Source organism: Xenopus laevis, chromosome 7L, assembly GCF_017654675.1.
Source record: "Xenopus laevis strain J_2021 chromosome 7L, Xenopus_laevis_v10.1, whole genome shotgun sequence".
Lineage (NCBI taxonomy): Eukaryota > Metazoa > Chordata > Amphibia > Anura > Pipidae > Xenopus > Xenopus laevis.
In genome coordinates, this window is record NC_054383.1 from 22,592,507 (window position 1) to 22,619,530 (window position 27,024).

The following is a 27,024-nucleotide window of genomic DNA, read 5'->3' on the forward strand; positions in this document are numbered from 1 at the left end:
TTAGACCACTCTAAGGGGCCGATTCACAAAGGGTCGAATATCGAGGGTTAATTAACCCTCAATATTCGACTGGGAATTAAAATCCTTCGACTTCGAATATCGAAGTCGAAGGATTTTAGCGTAAATAGTGCGATCGAAGGATTATTCCTTCAATCGAACGATAAAATCCTTCGAATCGAACGATTCGAAGGATTTTAATCCAACGATCGAAGGAATATCCTTCGATCAAAAAAACTTAGGAAACATTGAGTTTGGTAGCTTTTAGATGGCGAACTAGGGGTCGAAGTTTTTTCTTAAAGAGACAGTACTTCGACTATCGAATAGTCGAATAGTTGAACGATTTTTAGTTCGAATCCTTCGATTCAAAGTCGTAGTAGCCCATTCGATGGTCGAAGTAGCCCAAAAAACACTTCGAAATTCGAAGTTTTTTTACTTAGAATCCTTCACTCGAAGTTAGTGAATCGGCCCCTAAATCTATTCAGACTTTTAGGGGGTTATTTTCTAAACCTCAAATTAATCTGGTTGGACTTTTTGGGGCAAAAACTAAAATTTTTATACCCTTATGCTGCAATAAGACAGAATACGAAAATCCGCAATCTCCGTTCGAGGTTATGTATAAGTAAATGGGAGAGGCACCTATTTCAATTTGAAGTTATCGTGGTTTGTGCTGGGTTTAGCCTGAAAATCCGACTTTATCAGGGTTTTTTTGTCAATCGAGTGATTCAGGAAAAAAGACAGAAAAATTCGAGCGATTTTGGTTTTCGCTCTTTTTTTTTTATTATTTTTTCCACAATCCAATTAATTTGTGTTATTTTATTAATAAATAAGGTCAAATCTGGAATGGGAGCTTTGTGTGTTTTTATAAAATATGAGATTCATTAAGATTTTAGTAAAGAATCCCCTTAGTGGTTTTCATATTTTATTTTCGCTATGAATTGTCTTAAAAACCCAAATTTTAGAGGTTTCTGAGGTATTCAGATTTTTTAATGCAGTCATGACATTCGTAGTTTTAGGGGGTTATTTATCAAGCTCCGAATATCCAAACCTCGAATAATTTGTAGTTTTCGGAGGAAAAAAAACGATGAGTTTTTCGAGATTTATTAAAGTCTAAACTCAGAATTTTGAAACCCCGGCATCTAAAAGTTCTCAAGGTCCTGTATAAGTCAATGGGGAAGGTCCCAGTGTCTGTGCTGATGTCCGTACCAATATTCGATGAGTTTGTGGTTTCTGCGCAAAAAACTCTACGAACAATTCAGAGTTTTCGGGGAAAGCTCAGAAGTTTGCCCGGCCCTATTTTTTCGGGCTTTTTTTCTTCATAAATAAGGTCCATTTGTGCAATTGGAGTTGCTTAGAAATACTGAGATAAATTCGGACCTTGATAAATAACCCCCTAAGAGTTTGTGAATTTGGTTGTGGTTTAACAAACCACTAACACCACGAAAATGAGACTGTTGATAAATAGGCCCCCACGTGTTTGGGGAATATTTTGACCTATTCTGGCAATTAGAAATATCTATAAAGTATCAAACGTGCAACACTATTTATGTCATTTTGCTTTTTCCCCCAAAGAATTCTTGCCAGCTCTGTGAAGGATGAAGAAGATAAGCACCGTTACTTCTTAGATGCATACTTTACTGCAGAGTCAGCCATTAATCTGCAAGAAGAAATACTATTCAATATTCAGAGCTTGTTTCCACAAGAGGTGAACTACAACGTTTTATTCTTTAGTGCAGGGAGGGGAGTGTATTTCCCGGTACACAAGCTCTCATATGTTAATGGAGAATGATTCTTTTCCATGCGGTATCTTTATGGGTTTAAATCTATTATTTAAGGAGTAAGTGAGATGGAATAATAACTGGTCATGTGACTCTGATGCATCACATCATCAAGATTAATCATCAGCCTCAACTGACGTCATAGGGTTATCACAAATACACCTTCATTAATACTAGAAGACAAAACCACTGCACATCACTTCTCACTTATTTAGAAGGCACTGACAGTGTTAAAGCCAAGCATGAAAATGAAGTCAATGACACTGATATGCTCTGGCTCATTATGTTAGATAATTGGCTCCTATCGTGCAATGTTATCATCACACATTTAATTTAGTGGCTGCATTGCACGGAAAGTTCAGTAAAAACCACAAAGCAGCACTTAATAGTATAAAGTCCTGTTTCTGCAGAGGAACACAAAGGGCAACAGCTAATGCAGCTCTACGGAAAGTTCAGTGTAAGTTCAGTTCAGACACAGACATAGTACATAAGTTCTACTATCTTTCACACGTTTATTGTAAATATGTATTACATGCATTTAAATGAGCCAGGTGACAGCACTAAACGCCAGCTACAATTGAGGACATCACTAATAACTATTTATATAGGTAATAATGTTGACTCATATTGTGATATGGTGTAATGCTTTTATACAAGTCATGGAACTCTAATAGCCTAACATCTGGCGACAGGGGGGCACATTATTTATTATACTACACAAGTTTCAGTAAGGGGCAGATTTATCAAGGGTCGAATTTCGAAGTAATGGGAGTTTTTTTGAACTCCCATAACTTCGGAATTCGAATAAAAAAGACCAAACGAAATGTATTCATAAAATCTAAGTTTCTTTCTGCGGGTGAATAGGCTGTAAGTAAGATCGTATTCGATCGAATTCGATTCAAAGTATTTTAAAAAAAAAACCTTACTTTTTTCAAAGTCTACCAATTGACTCCAAGTAGGTTCTAGGAGGTCCCCAATTCGGCAGGTTTTAGATGGCGAATGGTCGAAGTCGAAGTTTTAAAAAGACAGTACATGATCAATTTCGATATTCGACTTTTCTAATTTTTTTCAAATTTGAATAGAATTTGGAATATTCGCTAGTTGAAGTACACACAAATAGCTCGAAATTAGAATTTTACTTCGAATTTTCAATTCAATTTGATAAATCTGCCCCTAAGTGTAGTATATATGGTCCCCCCATATTGTAAAAGTTTCAGTGAGTCATGTGACAGGAATTACATTATATTCTTATAAAGGGTGCTTAGTGGTGTGATTTTTGGCACATGACTCAATGAAACTTGGGCATTATAATAAATGATGTACTGGTCTGCCCCATGCACTTGACATCACTTCCACTCCCAGTTTGCTAAAAATGGGCCCTGTACCCCTCACCACCCCAGCTCCACCACCAGATTCAAGCAGTGAATCTCCAGCAGCAACTGGGGGGGGGGGATTTTTTAAACTGTTATTTTGAAAAAAAATTTAATTATATAGGCACCCAAGGGCCCCCCACCAAATGCTGCCGTCTTAGGCACAAGCCCTCAGTCACCTATATACAAATATGGCCTTAATAAAGTACCCCCTTTTGTAAAACATGGGGATAATAGAAGTCAGCTCAGAGTTCCATGACTTGTATAAAAGCACTCGGCCTTCGCCTTTGTGCCTTATATGGTCATGGAACGTCTCGGTGACTTATAATATCCTTATATTTTACAATATGAGGTGCATTATTCAATATATAAATACACAAGAGCCATGAATATTTTGAAAATTATAGCCTTATAAATGGTTCTTGGTGAGCTCATCAGATATAATCAGTCCTTAGTTATGTAATTTCTGTCACATGACTCACTCAGACTTGTGAATTTTAAAAAAAAAAGTAATTTACACTGGAATTCCAGGGTTTCTTTGTATCAAGTAAATAATCTTCTACAAATTCAAAATTAAAAGGTGAAGCATTCGATTGTTCGATATTTTAACATCAACCGATTTGTATTCCAGACAGGGGCTATCAGTTTGCCAGCTGCAAGAAAGCTAGCAAATATGAAGCTGCACTTTGCAGAGCTCTCTTTGGAAATAATACAGCTTGTTAGTACAGAGCAGAGGAAGAAATTACAAGACGAAAAACGAAAGGGAAGGCTTTGTGTAGCCGTGGAAGAATTTGTAAGAGCTACTCCTGATTATAACTCCATCGAGCAGGTAAATATTGCAGCTAAACTGTGTTGCTCATCCTAATCTATGACAGTTGTTTGAACTTTATTTTTTTATATAGTGTCTTTATTTGTACCAAAAAAACATGCATACAGAATGGAATGAGACATGCCTATACAGTGACAATTAGGCTTGTATGAGAAATTTGGCATTGGCCTGCACACTTTCAACATTTTGATGATTTATTGAATATTGAATGATTTATTAAATATTCCAGAAGAAAAATTTTTAAAGGAACAGTTCAGTGTAAAAATAAAAACTAGGTTAATAGCTGGCCCAAACTCGCCCAGCCCATGGTCCCTTGGGTTTCAGCCTGGCCCGCACATCAATACCATACATGGTGGCAATTGTGGTTCCTAGGAGCCTTCAGCAGTTAGATTTAATAACTGTTGTCCCATAATACCCTGTATTCAGTGCGCTCCATCTTAAAGGGAAACTAAAGTCTAAAATAGAATAATGCTAGAAATGCTGTATTTTGTATTCTAAACATAAACATGAACTTACTGCACCACAAGCCTTATTAAACAAATGATTTATGTTTTCAAAGTTGGCCACAGGGGGTCACCATCTTGTAACTTTGTTATACATCTTTGCAAGACCAAGACTGTGCACATGCTCAGTGTGGTCTGAGCTGCTGCTTAGGGATCATCATAAATGATCAAAACAGCACAAGTCAAATAATATCTGCCAGAAGCCGATACAGCAAGACTGATCAATAATCAGAATTTTCTGACTGCACTGGGTCCTGTGTTGTCATGTAATCGAATGTGGATTTTATAGTTTTGGTATTGTTTAATACAAACTTTCTCCAACTCTGCAGCACCAATGGCTGCAGCAAAATAATTCTTAAAATAGAATCCCAGTTTAAATTTGGCTCCATGATCTTTGTCCCTGCAGCTGGAGTTGGAAACAGAGGATGTAAAGGCAAAAATAAAATCCCCAAAAAGAAACCTATCCCCAATAATACATTTGTACAGTGTTTATAAGAAACTCCTCAATCATTTACTTGCTCTGACTGCTGCAGATATGAATCTCTACACGGTCACCGGCTGCTCTACAGGCAAACAAACAAAGCTGCTCGAGTTTTGTAAAGTAAGGTGGGGGGGCTCCCTCTGCTGTTTGAAAGTAGGATCCTTTCCCTGCAGAGCAGTTAGGGACTGTCTGAAGTTTCCTAAACACAGCAGTTAGAGCAAGTAAATGAAGGGGGAATTTCACTGCATACAGTCTGGTTTCTTATAAAAACGATAGACATTTTTTAATTAAAGTATATTAGAGATAGTTTTCTTTTTCATTAAAGAAAGTAAAAATGGGATTTAATTTTTTTGGTTTTACATTCCCTTTAATGACAATTCAGTTTTAACATCATCAATGCACTGAGGGTTTTTATGCTTTGCTTTTATTATGGTGCACCTGCACACAAAAAATGTGTGAATAATATTCCTGTGCTGTATATGACTAACAAGGGGGAAGAATGTAATGACAATGATATTAAATGAACTGAAAAGCTGGAACATGCTGTGTTAAAACTACAGTGCCAAGTGCTGACGACATAGATTGCAGAGATGGTTGGGGGAAAACACAATAGTTGAATGCAAGCAAAACTCTGATCTGACTAAGACCATATAATGAAATAATTAAAGATTATAAAGACTTGCTGAGCAGAATAGAGAATTGTCACCAAATTATAGTACAGCATTTTACATTAAATATACATTGAATTTCAGCTTTAACGGCCGTACAATCCTACTTAAAAGGAGATAGAATATTTATCCTTGAGTACCCTTTGACATTATTTTGCACTTTATTTTTGCATCTCCAGTGACTGAATAGTAAAGGGATAATCATCTTAAAAGAACTTTTAGCAATGTGTAGACAGTATTATTCAAAGACAAGTTGCAGTTGGACTCAGTGTGAGTCAGAATAGAAGGTGAAAAAATGGGGCTTTGCAACTGTTGTTTGGTTGCTGGGGTCAGTGACCCCACAATCAGAAAACCTTCATCTGTTGCAGATTAGAAAGACACAGAAGAAAAAGACAAATAATTAAGAAAAACAATGGAAGTGAAGACCAGTTTAAAAGATTTTCAGAACATTTTCTAAATATAGCAGAACAAGTATGGGACCTGTTATCCAAAATGCTTGGAAGCTGGGGTTTCCAGATAAGGGATCTTTCCATAATTTGGATCACCATACTAAAAACCTCATTTCAAAATTAAATAAACCAAACAGGATTGTTTTGTCGCTAAGGATGAACTATATTTTAGTTTGGATCAAGTACAATGTACTGTTTTATTATTACAGAGAAAAGGGAAATAATTTTTAAAAACATAAATTGATTAAAGTCTACTCTATAGTAGATGGCCTTTCCATAATTCAAAACTTTCTGGATAATGGGTTTTGGATGGGTTTCGGATCCCATACCTATAGGTGAACATGTCCTTTAAATTTCCACAGTTAAAAATTAAAATATGTGCTGCTTATATAATACTAAACCATGCCAAGTTCTCTGCTTTATTATGTGTGTTTGTTTTTGTTTTTTTTACCAGGAATGGAAATCATTAGGACTTACTGTGGCATCTACAACCCTGTCTCAGTTGGCAAACGTGTTATCCTTGGCTTCGGACTGCGCTGAACTTAAAGCAAAGTGTTTATATCTCACTGGAAAATGCCTTTATTTACTATCTGTAAAAGTCGACCCACTTGGTCCAGACATGTTTTGGAATGAAAACACTTTGGTATGTTAATAGCACCTGTGTGGTTGGTATTATTCAGGGGTATTTGTTGCTTTTTAAAAGAACCAGAGCACTGGCCTCCAGCAAGAGTTATGCTTTAATAATGAGGCCAGACCATATCACCTTCATTACCCAGGTGTTTTTGTAAATATGTATATGTATTATCCTATTCATATGCACATAACTGTCCCTGGTTATGAGGATTCATTAATAAAAGAGATAGTTTCATTAAAATATACATTTACATATATATATATTCTTTCAAAGGACCCGCACTCCAAGATCAGTGAAGCATTATTCTTTATTCATACTTGTGGATCCACTTCACTGATTGTGGAATGCAGGGTCCTTTTGAAAGAATTTATATGCTGTATTTGGCCCAGCACCTGATGTAACCAAAGACTGGCTCATAGTGCAAACTCTTGTGTGTATGTATATATATATAGATAGATATATATAATACACAAAAGCTATGAATATCTTGTAAATTATATCCTTATAAACGGTGAGTACTGATGTCGTCAGTTATAAATGGCGAGTTCTGATGTCATTTCTGTCACATGACTCACTGAAACTTGTGTATTATAATAAATAAAGTACCCCCTGTTGCAAAATATGAGGATATTAGAAGTTACCTTGAAGTACCATGACCTGTATAAAAACACTCGATGTTTGGCCTCGTGTTTTTATATGGTCATGAAACTCCTCGGTAACTTATAATATCCTTATATTTTACAAGAGGAGGTTCTTTATTCACTATATATAATACACACATAACATAATGAGTAATGACTTAAGTCTCCCTATGGTAAAATAGAGAACATAACTATGTGATGCACTGGGAGCAAGGCCAGTGTTAATGCTGGTAGCTTCCAAATGGGGTGGGTTCATTGGGTTTATAGTCCCAGCAACATCCCTGATATCATGAGGTTACTACGCTGTAAAGATGTAATAGATTTCTGTTTGTAATTAACAGCATTCGGCCATTGTTATTCCTATTATCAGCACTTTTCTGCCATACATTAATGGCCAGATTTATCAAAGACAAAAAAGGGGGGTTGTAGGTGCACCCCTAAGCCTGAGTTAAAATGTGTTTAAGTACAATGGAAGTGCTACTGACTTGGCCAATTATCAATGCACATTCCCTGGTCCCCTGTCTAAGTAATTCAATATATATGCAAGTGCATGTGTTTACAAAAACAGGGTGTTTTAGTTAAAAAGTTATGATCATAAAGTTGATAAGCCACCATACAACGTCAAGGTAAATCCCACACGGTGGTCCCTAGTAGGTCATAGTAGGTCTTGTACCTCTCTACATAGTAGCATTACTTAGAGTAAAGGTGGCCATACACGGGCCGATAAAAGCTGCCGACAGACCGTGTCGGCAGCTTATTGGCCCGTGTATGGGGCCCCCCGACGGGCTTCACTGATCGAGATCTGGCGGAAAGTCGGCCAGATCTCGATCGGATGGGACGAAAAATCTTCTCGGATCGCGACCGCATCTATTCGTTGATGCGGTCCCGCGATCCGACCGCCCGTTTCCCATACGTTAGGATCCGATCATTGGGCCCTAGGGCCCACGATCGGATCAGCCCGATATTGCCCACCTCAAGGGGAGAGATCCGCTCGTTTAACAACATCGCCAAACGAGCATATCTCTCAATGTATGGCCACCTTAAGTGTCTCCTGAACCTTGGTTTCAATCTGAGTGATAGATCCTCCATTGTACGTTAAACACATTTTAACTTAGGCTTAGGGGTGCACCCACAACCCCCCTTTTTTGTATTTCAGATTTATCAAAGGTCAAATTTCGAATTGATGTGAATTTTTTTTACTCTAATAAATTCGAATGTAGTCGGCTCAACTTGAAAGAGACATTATTTATGCAAAAATGGGAATGTCTAAAGTTCGTTCAAATGGGAACGATCCGAAAAGATTTTCGTATTCGAATCGCATGAGAACGAAACTCAAATTTAATTTTCCTCAGAAAAAACTCGAATGTCAGGAAGGCAATCTAATGGATCAATGGGCCTCTGCCATTGACTTGTAAATAAATTCTGCAGGTTTTAGATGGCGAATATTCAAATTAAAATGGTTTCCTTGGTCAAGGTCTAATTTACATTCGAATTGGGGGAATTTTGACACCAGAATTTGAAAATTCTAATTTACTTATTCGACCCTTAACAAATCTGCCCCTAATTGTACAGTGTTTGTAACTTATATTTGTGTTCCTTACATCTGCTGCCTGCTGGTAAAGTGTTCAATTGGATTTCTCAGTTCAGATAATATATGACTGCAAGCAAATCCTTTAATTGCATAAGAATATTTTAGTGTTGTATTCATTTATTGTGATCCTTTGTACAACTTGTTCCTTTGCAGGCTGAAAGTAAAGTATATTCAGCAGTGCAAGACTACAGTGATTTTGAGCAACCTACAGAGGATCAATGGGTTAAAAAGGCTGCTGAGCTAAAGGTACACTTTTGCATGCCGTGCTTATTGTTAAGTACTGTAGTAAATAAGCCCATGTTTAAATTTATATCACTTCCACAAACTGGCCTGTGCAATATTTTAGCTATATGGCTTCTACTTTAGTCACTTCAATACCACTGGTCTGGAATGTAGAAAAACAAAACTCATAATATGCCTTGTGTGCAAGGGAATCCTAATTTAACTTGTACAGGTATAGAATCCGCTATCCGGAAACCAGAATTTCAGAAAGGCTGTCTCCCATAGACTCAATTTTAATTGAATAATTACAATTTTTAAAAATGATTTCCTTTTTTCTCTGTAATAATAAAACAGTAGCTTGCACTTGATCCCAACTAAGATATAATGAATCCTTATTGGAGGCAAAACTATCCTATTGGGTTTAATCAGTGTTTACATTTTTAATTAGTCAGGAAGTATGGAAAGATTCTTTATCTGGAAAACACTTGGGGGCCCATTTACTTAGTTCGAGTGAAGGAATAGAATAAAAAAACTTCGAATTTCAAAATGTTTTTTTTGGCTACTTAGACCATCGAATGGGCTACTTCGACCTTCGACTACAACTTCGACTTTGAATCAAACGATTCGAATTAAAAATTGTTTGACTATTCGACCATTCGATAGTCGAAGTACTGTCTCTTTAAAAAAAACTTCGACCCCCTAGTTCGCCACCTAAAACCTAACGAGGTACAATGTTAGCTTATGGGGAAGGTCCCCATAGGCTTTCTAAGTATTTTTTGGTTGAAGAAAAATCGTTCGATCGATGGATTAAAATCCTTTGAATCGAAGGATTCAAAGGATTTAATCGAAGGATTCGAAGTCGAAGGATTTCCATTCGGCAGTCGAATATCGAGGGTTAATTAATCCTCGATATTCGACCATAAGTAAATTTGCCCCTTGGTCTCGAGCATTCTTGATAACAGGTCCCATACCTGTACTGTACTTACCATTTATAAATTTACTCTATTTGCTGTTTATTTTTATAAGATAGAAAAGTAGATGTACTGCTTATTTTCTGTGTTTCTATTACTTATTAAAATTTGATCTAAATATAATGCTTAATTTTAACCAGGGGAAGATTTGAGAAAGCTTTGTGTTAAGATACAATAGACCTCTTCTCTGCCTTAACCCAATGACCGCAGCAAACCTATAATTTCTCAAGGAATGTATTTTAAGGGGAAAATTTAAATTTAAAATAAGCTTCATCATACTGAAATAAGACATTTTCTTATAACCAATTAAAGATTCTGCACCGTTTTTTTTTTCTGTTTGTTTTTTAAATAATCAAGTTTCTCTTTAGTATCTTCCTCTCAGAACCAGTCTCTCTTCATTCTGTCTTCATGCAGGAGTCAGTTGTCAGATGTTGAATGACAGTTAAAATGTAAGACATATTTTTGGTGGGGCTCCCTTTCCTAGCAGATGCACATATAACCGATTCCAGCACAAAGAACATTTTTACAAAATAACTGACTTTGGCACAAATTCTGCATGTAGAGAGACAGGATTTATGGTGAGCTGTAATACATCTTCTAGGCAAAAGGAACACCTCCCAAAGGCTATATTGGACCTAACTATAAATCAAAATCAGACTGCTGATATGGAGAGAGAAGCAAGAGAGACACAATGCTGAGAGGGAAATAGTGAAGAGTAATTTGATTATTTCAGAAACTGGCCAAAATTTTTAATATTTTATTTAGGAGTCAGTTTATTAAAATGTGAGGTTAGATTTTGCCACAAAAAACTCACCCACTTTCTACTCATTCCTATGGGATTTTTAGAATCATATTTATGAATGGGTGACAGGGTTTATTAATTATTTATTTTTATCACCATTTGATAAATACACGTCTAAAAATCCCATAGAAATTAACAGAAAGTGGATGAATTTTTCTGCAGTAAACTCTTAACTCACATATTGATAAATCTGCCCCTTACTGTCAGGAAAAAGTTTTAACAAAATGGCAAACTTCATCAGAGCAAAACAAACTGAAAAGGGAGCTTGGATTGGATTTTCATTATAATTATCATGATATGGAATTGTATGCAGTATTTTAAATAGCATTTTTCAACAGGCTTTGTCGAACCGGCATTCAGTTTGCATAAAACTCTGTTTAATTGTTGACATGAATGTTGTTCGTTAATTTACAATGTTTTTTTTTTCTTTCTTTTAGCAAAAAAGGGCTGCTGCCCAGATGTTCCTTGCTCAGGCTAGTGAAATATTGCTGCAATCTCTCAATGTTTCAATTTATAACAATCTCCTGAGTACACTGTCTGCAGCAAGTATTCAACTTTGCTCATGCCTTGGGGTCTTTGATCCAGTTTCAGCTGGGCAGTTTTTAGCTCTCCACCAGGTATTATACATATATATATATTTGTCTGGATCATTTGTAACATCTGTTACATATATAAGAAACATCTGGATACATATATAAGAAAACATATCAATGTGTATCAATAATTCAACCATAGTTTTATGAATATTTTGGACAACAAATGCATATTCCCACCAATCCCCCAACTTCGACGCCTACGCCAATTTTGACACCAGCGAATTGTCGCGGGCTTTATAATTCACGTTTCTCAAATTTTTTTTGCCCGTTTCGCGAATTTCTCGGGACAAATTCGCCCATCGCTATTTATAAGAATATATTTTGAAATTATATGTAGGTCTTTATATATAGATACAGGTATGTGACCTGTTATCAGGAAACCCATTATCCAGAAACCTCAGAATTACATGAAGGCCATCTCCCATAGAGTCCATTTTAAGAAAATGATTTCCTTTTTTTTTCTATAATAATAAAACATTACCTTGTACTTGATCCCAACTAAGATATAATTAATCCTTACTGCAGGAAAACAATCCTATTGGGTTTCATTAATAGTTTTAAGGGGTTTTTAAGTAGACTTAAGGGATAGATTTATCAAAGAGTGAAGCAGAGTTAAATACAGCCTCTCTCCATTCACTTTTACAGGATTTTTAAACACGTATTTATCAAAGGGTGATAGTGAAAGTTAACTATTTGATAACTACGCCTTCAAAAATCCCATAGAAATGTTAGGGGGTTATTTATTAAAGGTCGAGTATTTCCCAAAAAATTTGAGTTTTCATGGGTAGTTTCAGTAAAAACTATATTTTGGGATAAAAAAAATCTCTGATTTTTCAAGATATATTGTGCCCTGAAGCTGTAAAAAGCTTGAATCCGAAAATACTCCAGCTAAAACCTGTTGAGGTTGTGTAGAAGTCAATGGCAGAGGTCTCTTGAACCATTTGAAAATGTTTTTAGCCTTCATGATTTTCAGGTTTTTTTCGGTGGTTTGTGCTGGAAAACTTGATCAATTCAAGCTATTCTAGTTTTTTTTCCGCCGATAACTCAATCAATTCAAGTATTTGAGTTTACCCCCCTGATTGCATTGATTCCAGTTTTTTACATTCAGGTTTTTTCATAAATAAGCAAACATTCGAGTTGTATTTGAGGTAGAAATAAAATCACAAACCTCACAAACTTGACCTTTGATAAATAATCCCCTTAAAGAATGACGATCCAAATTATGGAAAAATCCATCTGGAAAACCTCAGGTCCCGAGCATTCAGGATAACAGGTCTATAATGCACTACTAACTGTGGATTTAAATATGAATTAACATTATGCTCTTGAAACTGTTATTCATAAACAACATCATTTGCTTAGGTAATGTGAAGCATAAAAATAGTTTGAATTGAGAAAAATATTGCACAGTAGGATTCCACCCTCTCCCCTGAATACATGTTAAGCTGGCTATAGACGCAAAGATAAAGTGTCATAAAAATTCATTTCATACAATTTATCGACCTTGTGTAGATTGTACAGACATTTTTCGTGCCATGGTGATCGGCTGTTTAATCAATCAGACAGGTTAGAACATTTCTGTCGGCTAACTTTCATATGATTGCTGCTTGTCAATAAATGACCAGAACATCCTCTGATTTGTTCTTTTACTACTGTATTTAATCTGAATGGCTAGTTGCAGGTTGGAAGATTGAGCCATAAGATCATTCATACAATATAAGGCTAGAATCTGCACGTCTATGGCCAGCTTTAGAGAATGTGTATTTTGTGTTGATATGCCTTTGCACATATCTTTTTCTGTTTCTTTTTAATTTCACAGAGCTCTGCCTCTTCTATAATTATGAAAAACATGTTGTCTTCTGCGACTCACAATACCAGTAACTCCCAGTTTGCAGCATTACTGAACCTACAGCAATTCCTTCAAAAGCAAGGCAACACCATAAGTGCTTTGCAAGGAAGTATTGAGAACCGACTTTCCGATGTTTCTCCGGTTAGTATTCCCTCTTAAACTTTACACAACCTGCCCTGTCAAAATATCTATTTTTTTACCTTAAAACAAATACAGTCATATGAAAAAGTTTGGGAACCCCTCATAATTCTTTGGAGTTTTGTTTATCATTGGCTGAGCTTTCAAAGTAGCAACTTCCTTTTAATATATAACATGCCTTATGGAAACAGTAGTATTTCAGCAGTGACATAAATTTTATTGGATTAACAGAAAATATGCAATATTCATCATAACAAAATTAGACAGGTGCATAAATTTGGGAACCCCAACAGAGATATTACATCAATACTTAGTTGAGCCTCCTTTTGCAAATGTAACAGCCTCTAGACGCCTCCTTTAGCCTTTGATGAGTGTCTGGATTCTGGATGGTGGTATTTTTGACCATTCGTTTATACAAAATCTCTCCAGTTCAGTTAAATTTGATGGCTGCTGAGCATGGACCACCTGCTTTAAATCATGATATTCTAAGATATTCAAGTCAGGGGACTGTGGCGGCTATTCCAGAATATTGTACTTCTCCCTCTGCATAAATGCCTTTGTAGATTTCGAAGTGTGTTTAGGGTCATTGTCTTGTAGGAATATCCAACCCCTGCGTAACTTCAACTTTGCGACTGATGCTTGAATATTATCCTGAAGAATTTGTTGGTATTGGGTTAAATTCATCCAACCCTCGATTTTAACAAGGGCCCCAGTCCCTGAACTAGCCCCACAGCCCCACAGCATGATGGAACCTCCACCAAATTTGACAGTAGGTAGCAGGTGTTTTTCTTGGAATGCCATGTTCTTCTTCCTCCATGCAAAGTTTTTATTATGACCAAATAACTTTTGTCTCATCAGTCCAAAGCACTTTGTTCCAAAATGACTGTGGTTTATCTTAATGAGCTTTTGCATACAACAAATGACTCTGTTTGTAGCGTGAGTGCAGAAAGGGCTTCTTTCTCATCACCCTGACATACAGATGTTCGTTGTGCAAATTGCGCTGAATTGTAGAACGATGTACAGATAGACCGTCTGCAGCAAGAAGTTCTTGCCAGTCTTTGGAGGTGATCTTTGGGTTAACCATTCTCACAACATATGCTGCCCCTGTATTTTTCGTATCTTGTCAGACCTTGGTTTTACAGCAACTGTGCCTGTGGCCTTCCATTTCCTGATTACGTTCCTTACAGTTGAAACTGACAGTTTAAACCTCTGAGATAGCTTTTTGTAGCCTTCCCCTAAACCATGATGCTGAACAACCTTTGTTTTCAGATCTTTTGAGAGTTGCTTTGAGGATCCCATGCTCCTCTGCAGAGTCCAACAGAAGCACAACTTGCAATTGCCCTCCTTAAATACTTTACCTTTCTCATGATTGGACACACCTACCTATGAAGTTCAAGGCTTAACAAGCTAATCCAACCAATTTGGTGTTGCCAGTAATCAGTATTGAGCAGTTACATGCATTCAAATTAGCAAAATGACAAGGGTACCCAAATTTTTGCACAGCCAGTTTTTCACATTTGATTTTATTTAATTAACTGAATGCTGCTTCACTAAAAATCATTGTTCAGAAAACACCCCAGTACTCAGATGTTCCTGGGAAACGAAAGACATACCACTGTTATCTTTTTTGTTGAAAGAATGACTGTATACATATAATGACTGTACATTTAAGAACATTTGAGATGAGGACCTTTTTGGTTTGCATCTCTTTTTATTTTCCCATCAGAGGTGAAATATCAATCTGTCAAAAATCTGGTGTAATAAAAATGAAATGAAATGTTTCAGTGATGTGTCTGCAAAATGTCATTTCATCTTTAGGAGAAATGCAATGATATGTGTTTTCTCTGTAAGAATGTCCAAAATTTCAGGCAAAATAAAGTGTTTTGCTTCTACAATACAGAAGTAGGCCATAGACAGTGATGGTTTACACCTGCTCTGGGGTGATGAAGACATTTTGTTGACAGGTCCACTTAATGTCTTTTTTACATAGACATTTCACCACTTCATAAATAGTTGAAAAATACGCATACATAATAAAGCATGTCACCATTTTGTGGAGGCAACCAAAAAGACAAGATAAGAAACACGGCTTTCAGACATGCTCTACCATTTGATTAATTGACAATGTGTGTTAATGGAAAATGTTGTTTTCTCTTTTATTTCACAGTGTGATTAATATTCCCCTTTATTCAATAATTCACAGCATTTGTTTCCTAAAACAGTCCACTTATGTACTTATGTTCTTAAGATGTTGATAATGGAACATTCTTGTATAAATATGTCATAAAACAGGACGGAATGTGCCGCTGGTTGTAAAACTCAGTGGAGATCCCTGGTTGGGAATATTTGCAGTGATTCAAGTCCTTTCATTATCTGTCAGTGTTTGCCGCCATAAGAAAGGTTTGCACAGAGAAATGCATGCACTTTAATGAGAATTGTTAGCTACTAGGAAGGGAGCAGTAAGATAATTGCAGCGTGCAAGCAAGCTATAGCTGATGGATATGCATCCATCAATATATTATATACAGGTATGGGATCCGTTATCCGGAATTATGGGAAGGCCGTCTCCTATAGACTCCATTTTATCCAAATATTCCAAATTCTTAATTGTAATTCCTTTTCCTCTCTAATAATAAAACAGTACCTTGTACTTGATCCTAACTAAGATATCATTAATCCTTACTGGAAACAAGACCAGCCTATTGGGTTTATTTAATGTTTAAATGGTATTAAAATCTGAATTACAGAAAGATCTGTTATCCGGAAAACCCCAGGTCCCGAGGATTCTGGATAACAGGTCCCATACCTTTATATTCAATATACAGTTTATACTGACCGGCAACAAGACATATTCATTTGCGTATTAAAGCCGAGTCCTTGACTCTATTGCATCTGTTAAAATCAATATGATTTTGTTAAAATTCATATATGTTTAGCCACATTCCATTAACATTCCTGGAAGGTTAGGGATATCTGAATTATGAAACAGCAAAACATGTTTACTAATGAGCTTCTTTGAAATTTAGATTACAGAACGTGTGTAGGATTCATCTGTAAAAACATAAAACATGCTTTTTATATGATTTTTTTTCCATTTTAATGGAAATTAATTATTAAACAGATTTATAGAAGATATATGTGTAAGTGCAAGGTTCTTTTCTACACTGGAACAATTAATCTCACCAACAAAGAGAGCTTTATTTTTAGATTTTTTAGATTGCACTGTGTTAATGTTCTTGAATTACAGTACCTATTTGTTGGGGTGTTAGAGCTCCCGTAAGACAAAATGGTGTTTAGTTGTTCAAAACAGTGAATCATATGACTGTTCCACATTTGATAAATGTCCTGACTGTCAGGAAAAAAATTTAGGATTTTTTAGGAATTTTCCTCAAAAATTGTTGAAATGAATGAAAATAAATTTACACTGCTGAGAATCATTCAGGGTTCACCATTTCTCCAGCTTTGGTAAATCTACCTCATAGTATCAAAAATACTTTTCTAAATCTGATATATCCACAATGTTACTGCGTATTTTTGTAATTTCTTTGTTATATTCATACTTGCACATTTTGGGTTTTTTTCTTCAGGTTTGGGAAAATCTTCATATTAACAAGCAGTTCTTTAACATATTTAATGAGCTGCCTTCAGATTTCACTGTCGTTGTGCTTCAACAATCGGAGGACAGGTATGTATTTTTGGGAGCACTAGCGGTAAATATGTTTTATGTTACTAAACTACTAAAGACCAGTGATATTGCTGATTTTCAGATATATCAAAAGTGTTCAAATGTGTTAATTCCCATGGCAGCACGCATTGAGCTCTAACATCTTATAGAACAAAATGGTGTTCGACTGCTCAAAGCAGTCTAACAAATTGCATTATTCATCTTCTTTGATAAATGTGTCAATCCATTAAAACACTCTCCTGTTAGAACAAATGAAAACTGCTGGTCATTCCCCACATTGAATGTTAGTAATCTGCCTTTATTTAAACTCTTACTTTCATGACATGCTAGAATTATTCACTAGAATGTGCCACTCTTTTATAGAACTTTATCCAAGGCTTTAAGACCCTAATCCTCGCAAAATTGGAATATTGCAACCTCTTATTTATTAGTCTTCCAGTATTAGTCTTCCAGTATTATTCTTATGTCTCATTGGCCCTGCAGACAGCCAGTTACAAAATGACACTTTTCTATCTGTCTATCTTGTAAAACATAAAGATATTATAGGTTACTGAGTAGCTCCATGGCCATATAAAAGCACGAGGCAGAAGGCCGAGTGTTTTTATACAAGTCATGGAACTCCGAGATGGCTTCTAATATCCTCATATTTCACAACAGGGGGTACTTTATTTATTATAAGTTTCAGTGAGTCATGTGACATCACTAAGCTCCGATTATAACAGATGACATCACCAAGTACCGTTTATAAAGTTATAATTTGCAGGATATTCATGGAGGCACTCACGGACATTATCACTGGTGAATTTGTGTGTTCCCCCACATCAACGCGTTTCGGTTCCTCTTGAACCGTTGTGAGTATAGAGCAGTGATCCCCAACCAGTAGTTCATGAGCAACATGTTGCTCCCCAACCCCTTGGATGTTGCTCTCAGTGGCATCAGAGCAGATGCTTATTTTTGAATTCCAGGCTTAGAGGCAAGTTTTGGTTGCATAAAAACCAGGGGTCCTACAAAACAGAGGCTCCTGTAGGCTGCCAGTCCACATATTTCTATCAAAGATTAATCACAACCCTTATTTAGCACCACCCAGGAACAATTTTCATGCTTGTGTTGCTCCCCAACTCTTTTGACATCTGACTCACTGGTGAAAAAGGTAGGGGACCCCTGGTATAGAGTGTGTATATATATATATAGATAGATAGATAGATACACACTCTATACCATCCATCTATGGGGCAGATTCACTAAAGGGCGAAGTTGCAAATGCTGGCAACAATTCGCCATCGATATGGGACACCGCCAATTTACTAACGGGTGCAGGCGCCAATTCACTAGTGAAAGAGATTGACGCTAACACTCATTCCCACTCCATCGCCAGGTGACAATTCGATCTGGCAAATGTACGTTACTCCGCAAATTCTATAAAATGCAGATTTTACTGAACGTTACCTCTTTCGCCAGACTTGCCTTTGTCAACTCAGAACAGGCGAGGTGCACTGGAGTACATAGATCTTCCTCAATCTTCTGTCACTTAAATCATATTCTGGAGTGGAAAAATCATCAAAGTTCAAAAAACGCTGGCGTCTTTTCCTTTTCCGAGTGATAGCCTGCAAAAGCCCTATAAAAAATGTTTTTGGGTAACCAGTTTCCCCCCATACATTTTCTAACATATGGAACATAAACTATACAGTGGGCTCATGTGTAGGGAATTATAACAACTCTAATGTCTTTATTAAGGTTCCCTGGACTTGTGTAATTAACAGTGGAAATGTAACGTATTTGCTGCAACAAATAACAAAAAGACGTCCATTAAACTTTAAATTTCCCGTCGTATACAAATTTGCCTGAGTGCAAGACCTCTAGTGAATTTGCGCAAGGCAGAAATGAATGCTAGCACATCTTTGCTTTCAATTGCTCGCATTGCTGAAGTAAAACTAGCGAAAAAGTCACCAGCGTTCCTCGCACCCGACGAAACTCCACATTTCTGTGAATTAGAGTTGTCTGAGCGAATTGTCGCGATGGCTGCAAAGTGTTCGCTATAAAATCTCACCGGTTAGTGAATCTGCACCTATGTGTTCCTATTTTTTCCACATCCATGAAATTCCCACTATCTCTACTGCAGTCTTATTTTCCTCTTTCTTCTTTAAAGCATTAGGAGAATCAATACTCTCCATCACACTTGTGCAATTGCCTTATTACCATGTGTCCTCTTCCATCTTCTTCCCCTCATGTTCTGTGACCTCCCCAGTGGTCTCGTAGAAAGAGGTCAGAATTTATCCTATTCAGCTGTGTTTCTCTGAACCCCTGCATATGAATTATCCTGTTTGTCTCTTTTTAAATATCTTCTGTGACAAACTCAAAGAGATACAGTATTTACAGACAGTTAAAGGCAATATAATCCCTAAGCATACATTATTTTCACAGCTGTTAACCTATCCTGCAAATTATTTACATATTGTCTGAACTTATGTTTTAAACATACTGATCTGTTTAGCCTGAGCTCATTCGCATTATGCATGAATGTATTAATCACATCACAAGATGAGGAAAAACACACATTCAGTTCTCTCTGTAGTATCTAAGGGACAGATCTACATACTTTTTGCAGCAATTGATTATCACACACAAAGCAACATTACTTCTTCGTTCTTTTCTTATATCTTAAACCACCTTAAAGAGGTGGTTTACCTTCAAATTATTTTTTATTGGATATTAGAGAGTTATTAACTAAAATCAGAATTTATCTAATTTCTTAAATTGAAAAAAAACACAATCAAAATCTAATACCTGATTTTACCTTATTTATCATTAAAAAAGCTGGATTTTAATCAGTTCAGTTAAAAACGCGATAACATCGAGTGAAAATCCGAATAGTATGATTTTTTCCTGAAATTACACCATTTTTTCTGGCTTTTTCCTGAAAGGAGTGAATTTTTCCAATTTTCAAATGGTCAGATTTTCGGGATAATTCCAGCTCAGACCACAGAAACTTAGAAATACTGTAGGATAGGGACCTATGCCATTGACTTATACGTAAACCTCTGAAGGTATGAGATGGCAGATTTTCGGATTCTGACTTTTTACTGCATAAAGCTTTAATAAACATCGAAAAAATTGGAGGTTTAAAAAATACCCCAAAAATTTTTAATTCAACCCCAAATAGTCAGACCGAAATTTAGTAAATAACCACCTTAATGCTATATCAAGCAACTTTGTAATGCATATGCATTAAGAAGTCTCTTCTATGCTATATGTTTTCTAAAGCACTAGTGATCACCTATATCAGGGCCACATCTACCCCAGACATCTCAATCCCTGTTACCCCTTATGGGTGATTATCAGGTAAAAAGCTAAGAAGAAAACTAGAATGCAACTAGATAGTGGATACTAAGGGGGTTATTTACTAAAATCCGAATTTATCTCATATTTTATTTAAAAAAAAAAAAAACCACTACCAAACTCCAATGCTCAATTTGACCTTATTTATTCATAAAATAACCCACATGAATCGGATTGCGGAAAAACTCAAAAAAAAAAAAAAAAAAAACGAGAGAAAGCCCAATTCACTTTTTCTGGCTTTTTTCCCGAATCGCTCAATTTCTTTTAGAGTTTTAGCCTGAAAACCCAGAAAAAGTCAGATTTTTAAGCTAAACCCAGCGCAGACCACGGTAACTGTGATAACGTTGGTAAACTGAGATAGGTGCCTCTCCCATTGACTCATACACGACCTTTACAGGTCTTAGAGTTTTTACCCTGAGGTTAAGTAAATAAGCCCCTAAGTGATTGGAGTATTTAAAACAGTGGAATGGTCAACGATATCAAAAATTTGACTTTGGAAATCTGGAGATCACTGCTATATAAGGTTACTAGTACAAGGCATTTCAGGACTTTTGAAGGACTGGAAGGATCCAAATGAGACCTTTTTAAGAAAAGGCCTGTTTGATTGAAGGTGGGAAAGTTTCAGAAACTAGGAAGGAATTATTTAAGAGCTGGAGCTGGGATACAGTATTTTAATAATAAATCATGGGATATAGGGAACATGTTGTAAGTGGTAAAACAAGAGAAGCTGAGAGACATCAGACTCACACAAGATAAAAAGAATGAAAGAATGTTGTCTGTAGGGATAGTGATCTGTGGATGGAATCTTCTTTGTTTTTGAATAAGTTGGCAAAGCCCCAAGGAGAATGTAGAAAGCGGTGTGATTCTGTTGGTAAGGGATGCAGAATACTGAATATGGAAAACAAGCATTGTGGAAAGGATAGAATTGAGGCATGACAGGAATAAATTGTAGTAGAGAAAGTCATCTTTTGCTCAGGATTTCTTTTACACGTACAATGCAGATCATGTACAGCAGTGTGAGAATCGTGTTTGAGAGTTTAACAAGGAATAGGAATTATGTCTTTGATAGATCATATTCATAGCATGGAAGTCAATTGTATAGATTGGATTCATAGGTACAGGTATAGGACCTGTTATCCCCCTATTCTTGGACCTGGAGGTTTCCGGATAAGTGGTCTTTTCGAAATTCTCCATACCTTAAGTATGCAAAAAAATCATTTAAACGTTGATTAAACTCTACAGGATTGTTTTGCATCTAATAAAAATGTCTTAGTTGGAATCAAATAAAAGGTACTTTTTTATTAGAAAAAAAGGAAATCATTTTTTAAAAAAACTGAATAATTTTATTAAAATGGAGTCTATAGCCTTCCTGTAATTCGGAGCTTTCTGAATTATTTTGGACAACGGCTCCCATACCTGTATAGGGAAAGCTTAAAGCAGGAGAGACGGGGGGTTTATTTATTAAAATCAGAATGTTAAAGTTCACTAAAAATCAGAAAAAAAACTTGAGATTTATTATACCCTGATGCTGCAAAAACCATCTCAGACCCGTCAAGGTTTATATAAGGGATGCACAGAATCCACTATTTTGGATGCGGCTGAATCCTTCGTGAAAGTTTCGGCTGAATACCGAATCAAATCCAAATCCTAATTTGCATATGCATATATATGGATGGGAAGGGGAAAACATTTTTTACTTTTTTGTTATGTCAAAAAGTCACTCGATTTCCCTCCTGGATCGGGTGCATCCCTAGTATAAGTCAATGGGAGAGGCACCAATCTCAATTTGAAGTTTTCATGTTCTCTGCTGGGTTTAGCCGAAAATCAGACTTTTTCAGGGTTTTTTGGGCAAAAACTTGAAAAAATTTAAAAAGATTTGGGAAAAAAGCCTGAAAACGACTTGGGAAAAAGCCAGAAAAATTTGAGTGATTCAAGTTTTCACTCGATTTTATCAAGTTTTTGAGCGATCCGATTAAATTAAGCTTTTCTATTAATAAATAAGCTAAAATCGGGCATGGGAGTTTGGTCGTGATTTATGGAACATACAGAAAAGGACAACGTTTCAGGTCACCTGGGTCCTTCAGGCAACATTTTGGAATATGGAATGGCTGTGAGGTCCGTCCCATTGTGACCTGCACCTCTCTTGCTGCCAAACACAAACCGAGCTCTATACAAGGGTGAAGCCTTTGAGATGGAGCCTAGAGACCCGTGGGCAAAATGCAATATGTTGTTTGTTTCTTCTTGCTTGTTTCCTTAGTAAGAGAGAAGCGTGCTTTTTACTTCATATACGTGTATATAGTGTGGTAGAAAATCTATGTCTGGGGATACAATTGTAATATATATTTTGCAGCATTTTGATCTTCTTATTTTTTATTTGATCTATGTTTTGAGCAGAGCATTTTTATATGGTGCTGTTCTTGAAAAGCCTAAAGCAAACACTGGACCAAAAGGAAAAGTAAACCAACCACCACAGCAAAAAGGCAAGTTTTCATTTTATGCCGTCGCTGCTACAAACAAAAAAAAAAGACATTTCCTAAAATGCTATTTTTTTTTTGCCAGTCTGGCCTTTTTTTTAAAATTAATTAGCAGGTTTTCTAACATAAATCAGCATTGTTCATGGGTATGTTTTGAACAATTTGTACAGTACAAGCAAAAGTTGTTCGATGCGCAGTCGACCCTCAGATGTTCTTGAATTTGATGGAGAAAATGGAACTGTTTAAGCAAGATACGATGCAGAGTCTCCTTAGAAAAGAAAACCAACAAAGCTTGAACAGGCAACAGAACTTGTTTGAACAAATTAAAGGCGTCAACAAGAACCCAGAAATGGTAATTTCCTTTTAGTATGGATTGATTTCTCCTTCTGGTTAATCTTCTGTTGACATTGCATTTCTATCTGTTATGTCCCTTTCTTGTAAAAACTTTTATGTTCTAGAAAGATTTTTTTTTTAACTTTTCCAGCATTTTCAAAAATAATATTGTGTTTAAAAAGTAGTTGTGTTGTAAACTTTGTGTAGTTTGGAGTAGAATCACTTGTTTAATGTTTCCTCTTTTTCTGGTTTTATTTTTCAAAGGAAACTGATTTAGTGGACTAGTCATACAACTGTTGCAGTGCAGCATGGCTCTTTATTAAAACATTGTAAGGGGTCATTTAGGGACGCAAGTACAGTGAGCAAAGTGCAATTTCCAGTGCAGTGTCTGTTTTTCTTTTCTCCGCGTGTAAACTTAAGACATGAGGCATGGAAGACTTTCTCTTAAACAGTTGTAGTTTATTGCTGTGACTACTTCATAACAGGTAGGCAGCAACACAACCTTTTTTCCTCACCTCTCCCTAACAAAGACTGCTGTCTCTTCCTTGATCACTGCCAGAATGGCCACCATATTTCCCGTTCCTGTATGCTTTATTGACTTTTTAGTACCAACAACTTTCAAAGTTAAATTTAGGAAGCACTGCCACCTAGTGGCCAAATGAATTATACATTAACTATTTAACAATTCACATTTTGCCTCCTTACATGCGTGCAGTGTTAGAACATCATTCACGTGGTTATACTTTTGGCACATGTCTCCTGCTGCTATTGACACAAGTCCCTGTGGGTAACCCTGTAAATACTGCCATCTTCATTAATAAATAAGTAATTATGCTCCTCAATGCATCCTCTCACTTCTCCCGCCATAATAGAGCACTTTTTCAGAAGCTAATAGGCAGGGCCGTATTTATATATAGGCACCTGAGGGTGGAAGCTTTGGGGGAATGGGGCAGCCCCTGGGTGTCTATATATTTTAACATTTTTTTCAATCTAAAATTTAAAAAATCTGGGGTACAAGGCCCGTTTTAAGTGATGTTTCGCTGGAAGTGATATCACACACACCATGTATGACATAATTCTCCATATTGGTGTAGACTCTACAGTTTGATGCTTAGGCTCCGGACCTAAATACATCCCTGCTAAAAGGACTATGTGCTTCTGAAAATACAGGGCACAGTTCTATCGGCTTTGGTATATCGGAGAGAGAACAAGTTGGGGGTGAGAGCAGAGCACGATGACTTTAAAAAAAATGCCTGGTGAAGCAACTGGCCAAAACACATGTATACACTGTATATCTGATGAAACCAAAGTAGCATTTTATTATACAGCTTTAAATATATTTTGTCTGTCAGTTCTTATACAATGATTTAATCCTATATAGATAAAAGTGTGTAGCACAGAGGATGACTGTGAAAAGACAACATCTTCAGCTTTCTATGACATTATTAATGCACTGGAAGATTACCTGAACCCTGTCCTACACAGCCTGGATTTAACTTGCATTCGGTATGACTTCTGATCTTTTCAGATAAAAATGGATTGTGATCTCCTTAAATGCCCTAGTTGTATCCAAATGTATTATATATAGTAAATAAAATTTGCAGTAAAGCGAATAACTAAACTTAAAGTGGTTGTTGACCTTTGAGATTTTTAGTATGATGCAGAAAGTGATATTCTGAGACAATTTGCAATTTGTTTTCATTTTTCATTGAAGGTTTTTGAGTTATTTAGCTTTTTATTCAGCATCTTAACCAATCTGGTAACTAGGGTCCAAATTACCCTAGCAACCATGCATTGATTTGAATAAGAGACTGGAATATCAATAGGAGAGGACCTAAATAGTAGGATCAGTAATAAAAAGTAACAATAACAATACATTTGTAGCCTTACAGAGCATTTGTTTTTTAGAAGGGAGCCTGCGACGCCCATTTGAAAGCTGCAAAGAGTCAGAAGAAAAAGGCAAATAACTAAAAAACTATAAAAAATAAATAATGAAAACCAATTGAAAAGTTGCTTAGAATTGGCCTATATAATAACATCATAAAAGTTACCTTAAAGGTGAACCACACCTTTAACTAAACTTAAAAGTGGAATTATAATTAAAATCACTGCTCATTTATGTGGATTATGGGTAATAATTATAATGGTTTATCTTGAGTTATTTATTAAGGTTGAGTTGTGTTTTACTGGAAAACTCGTGGAAACTCAAATATGGTCAAAACTCACATTTTCGAGTTAAAAGAAAATCTCAAGATCATGGAGGAGTCAATGGCAGAGGTTCTTTGAACCATTTGAAGATGTTAAAAGAGTGCATGATGTTCGAGTTTATTTTGGAGGGGTGTGCCCGAGCAATTCAAGATTTTTTAAAACAAAAACTTGATTAATTTGAGTTTTTGGGTTTAGCAACTCAAATTTGCATAATCTATTAGATTAAGATATCATTCCAGTTGTGAGTTCAATCAAGTTCATTCGAGGTATAAAAAACTGTAACACTTGACCTTTAATAAATAACCCCTTAAATTTATGAAGAAAGTGTTAGTATGAGCCGTGTATGGCCTCTCCTTTGTAATGTTTTCTTAATGATAACCATCCCAGAGTCACATCTGCATTCTGTGTAGTTACTCTAAAACAACAGTTTTACCTAAAATATCCTTAATACTTATTTTTTTATATTCTAGATCTAAGTAATTGAAGCAAAACTGAAATCCGTTTATTGGTTTTTTAATTTTTTCCTTTATATTTCATGATATGTGAGATTAGATTGTTATTGTAACCCTATTTGTATTGTATTATTCAGCCTGCTATTCATGTGTCATTAAAGCATGCAAGTAAATGCCTGGTTTCTTTGGCCAGTAAGACATACAATTAAATGGCATTTTAAATTCAAAATCATAAAAAACAGCAAAATATCTTAAAATACCATATTTACCTTATTCACCTTGCCCTCGTGGCAAAACAACCACGTTTTTAACATAGATTAATATTACAGATGTTTTGCTCTTAATAAATGTGATTTGTCCTACCTGTGTAGATTGTGTATCTAGTATATTTTATTTCATATTTTTTAGGCAGCCATCTCCAGTGCTTTCACCTGCTGGCTCTGTAAGGCCAAAGTCAAGAGATAAAGAGGAGAAGCCAACAACAGTGTCAAGTATGTGCATACGGATGTTCACAACCAATTAGATGTTTGCTTCTAAACAGGTGGCCAGTAAATGCTACCTGCTGATTGGTTGCTGTAGGTGACTAGACCTATAGAACACCTTGCACCTTTTATTACATAATCTTTTTCATCATGTGCCTTTCTTCTTTGTAGAGTCGTTATAGCAACATTTATTTTATACAAACATAAAAGTACCCTTAAAAATCCCTTCAAAGTTTCTATCTTTTGTAGGGATGCATCGATTCCACTCTTTTGGATACGGCCGAACCCCCGAATCCTTCGCAAAAGATTCGTCTGAATACTGAACCGAAACCAAATCCTAATTTGCATATTTTTTTCTTCCTTGGTTTGTGACAAAAAGTCACACGATTTCCCTCCTCGCCCTTAATAAGCATATGCAAATTAGGATTCGGATTCAGTTCGGCCAGACAGAAGGATTCGAATCTTGCTGAAAAAGGCCAAATGCTGGCTGAATCCTGGGTTCGGTGCAACCCTGATCTTTTGTTGTTGTAAAAAT

The 27,024-nt window shown here is 36.1% G+C and overlaps 1 protein-coding gene across 3 annotated transcripts in view; it reads left to right on the top strand.

The window, feature by feature from the left end:
• The window catches only part of cfap46.L (cilia and flagella associated protein 46 L homeolog), a 134,416-nt gene that overhangs the window by 87,158 nt on the left and 20,234 nt on the right, over positions 1-27,024 (top strand). For all 3 annotated transcript variants that reach the window (XM_018225209.2, XM_018225210.2, XM_041568660.1), the window contains 11 exons: positions 1,570-1,702; positions 3,777-3,974; positions 6,530-6,718; positions 9,095-9,187; positions 11,374-11,553; positions 13,352-13,522; positions 17,107-17,204; positions 22,935-23,020; positions 23,185-23,366; positions 24,729-24,853; positions 26,416-26,498. In XM_018225209.2, the coding sequence (XP_018080698.1) occupies positions 1,570-1,702; positions 3,777-3,974; positions 6,530-6,718; positions 9,095-9,187; positions 11,374-11,553; positions 13,352-13,522; positions 17,107-17,204; positions 22,935-23,020; positions 23,185-23,366; positions 24,729-24,853; positions 26,416-26,498 (1,538 nt within the window). The remainder of the gene's footprint in view (positions 1-1,569; positions 1,703-3,776; positions 3,975-6,529; positions 6,719-9,094; positions 9,188-11,373; positions 11,554-13,351; positions 13,523-17,106; positions 17,205-22,934; positions 23,021-23,184; positions 23,367-24,728; positions 24,854-26,415; positions 26,499-27,024) is intronic.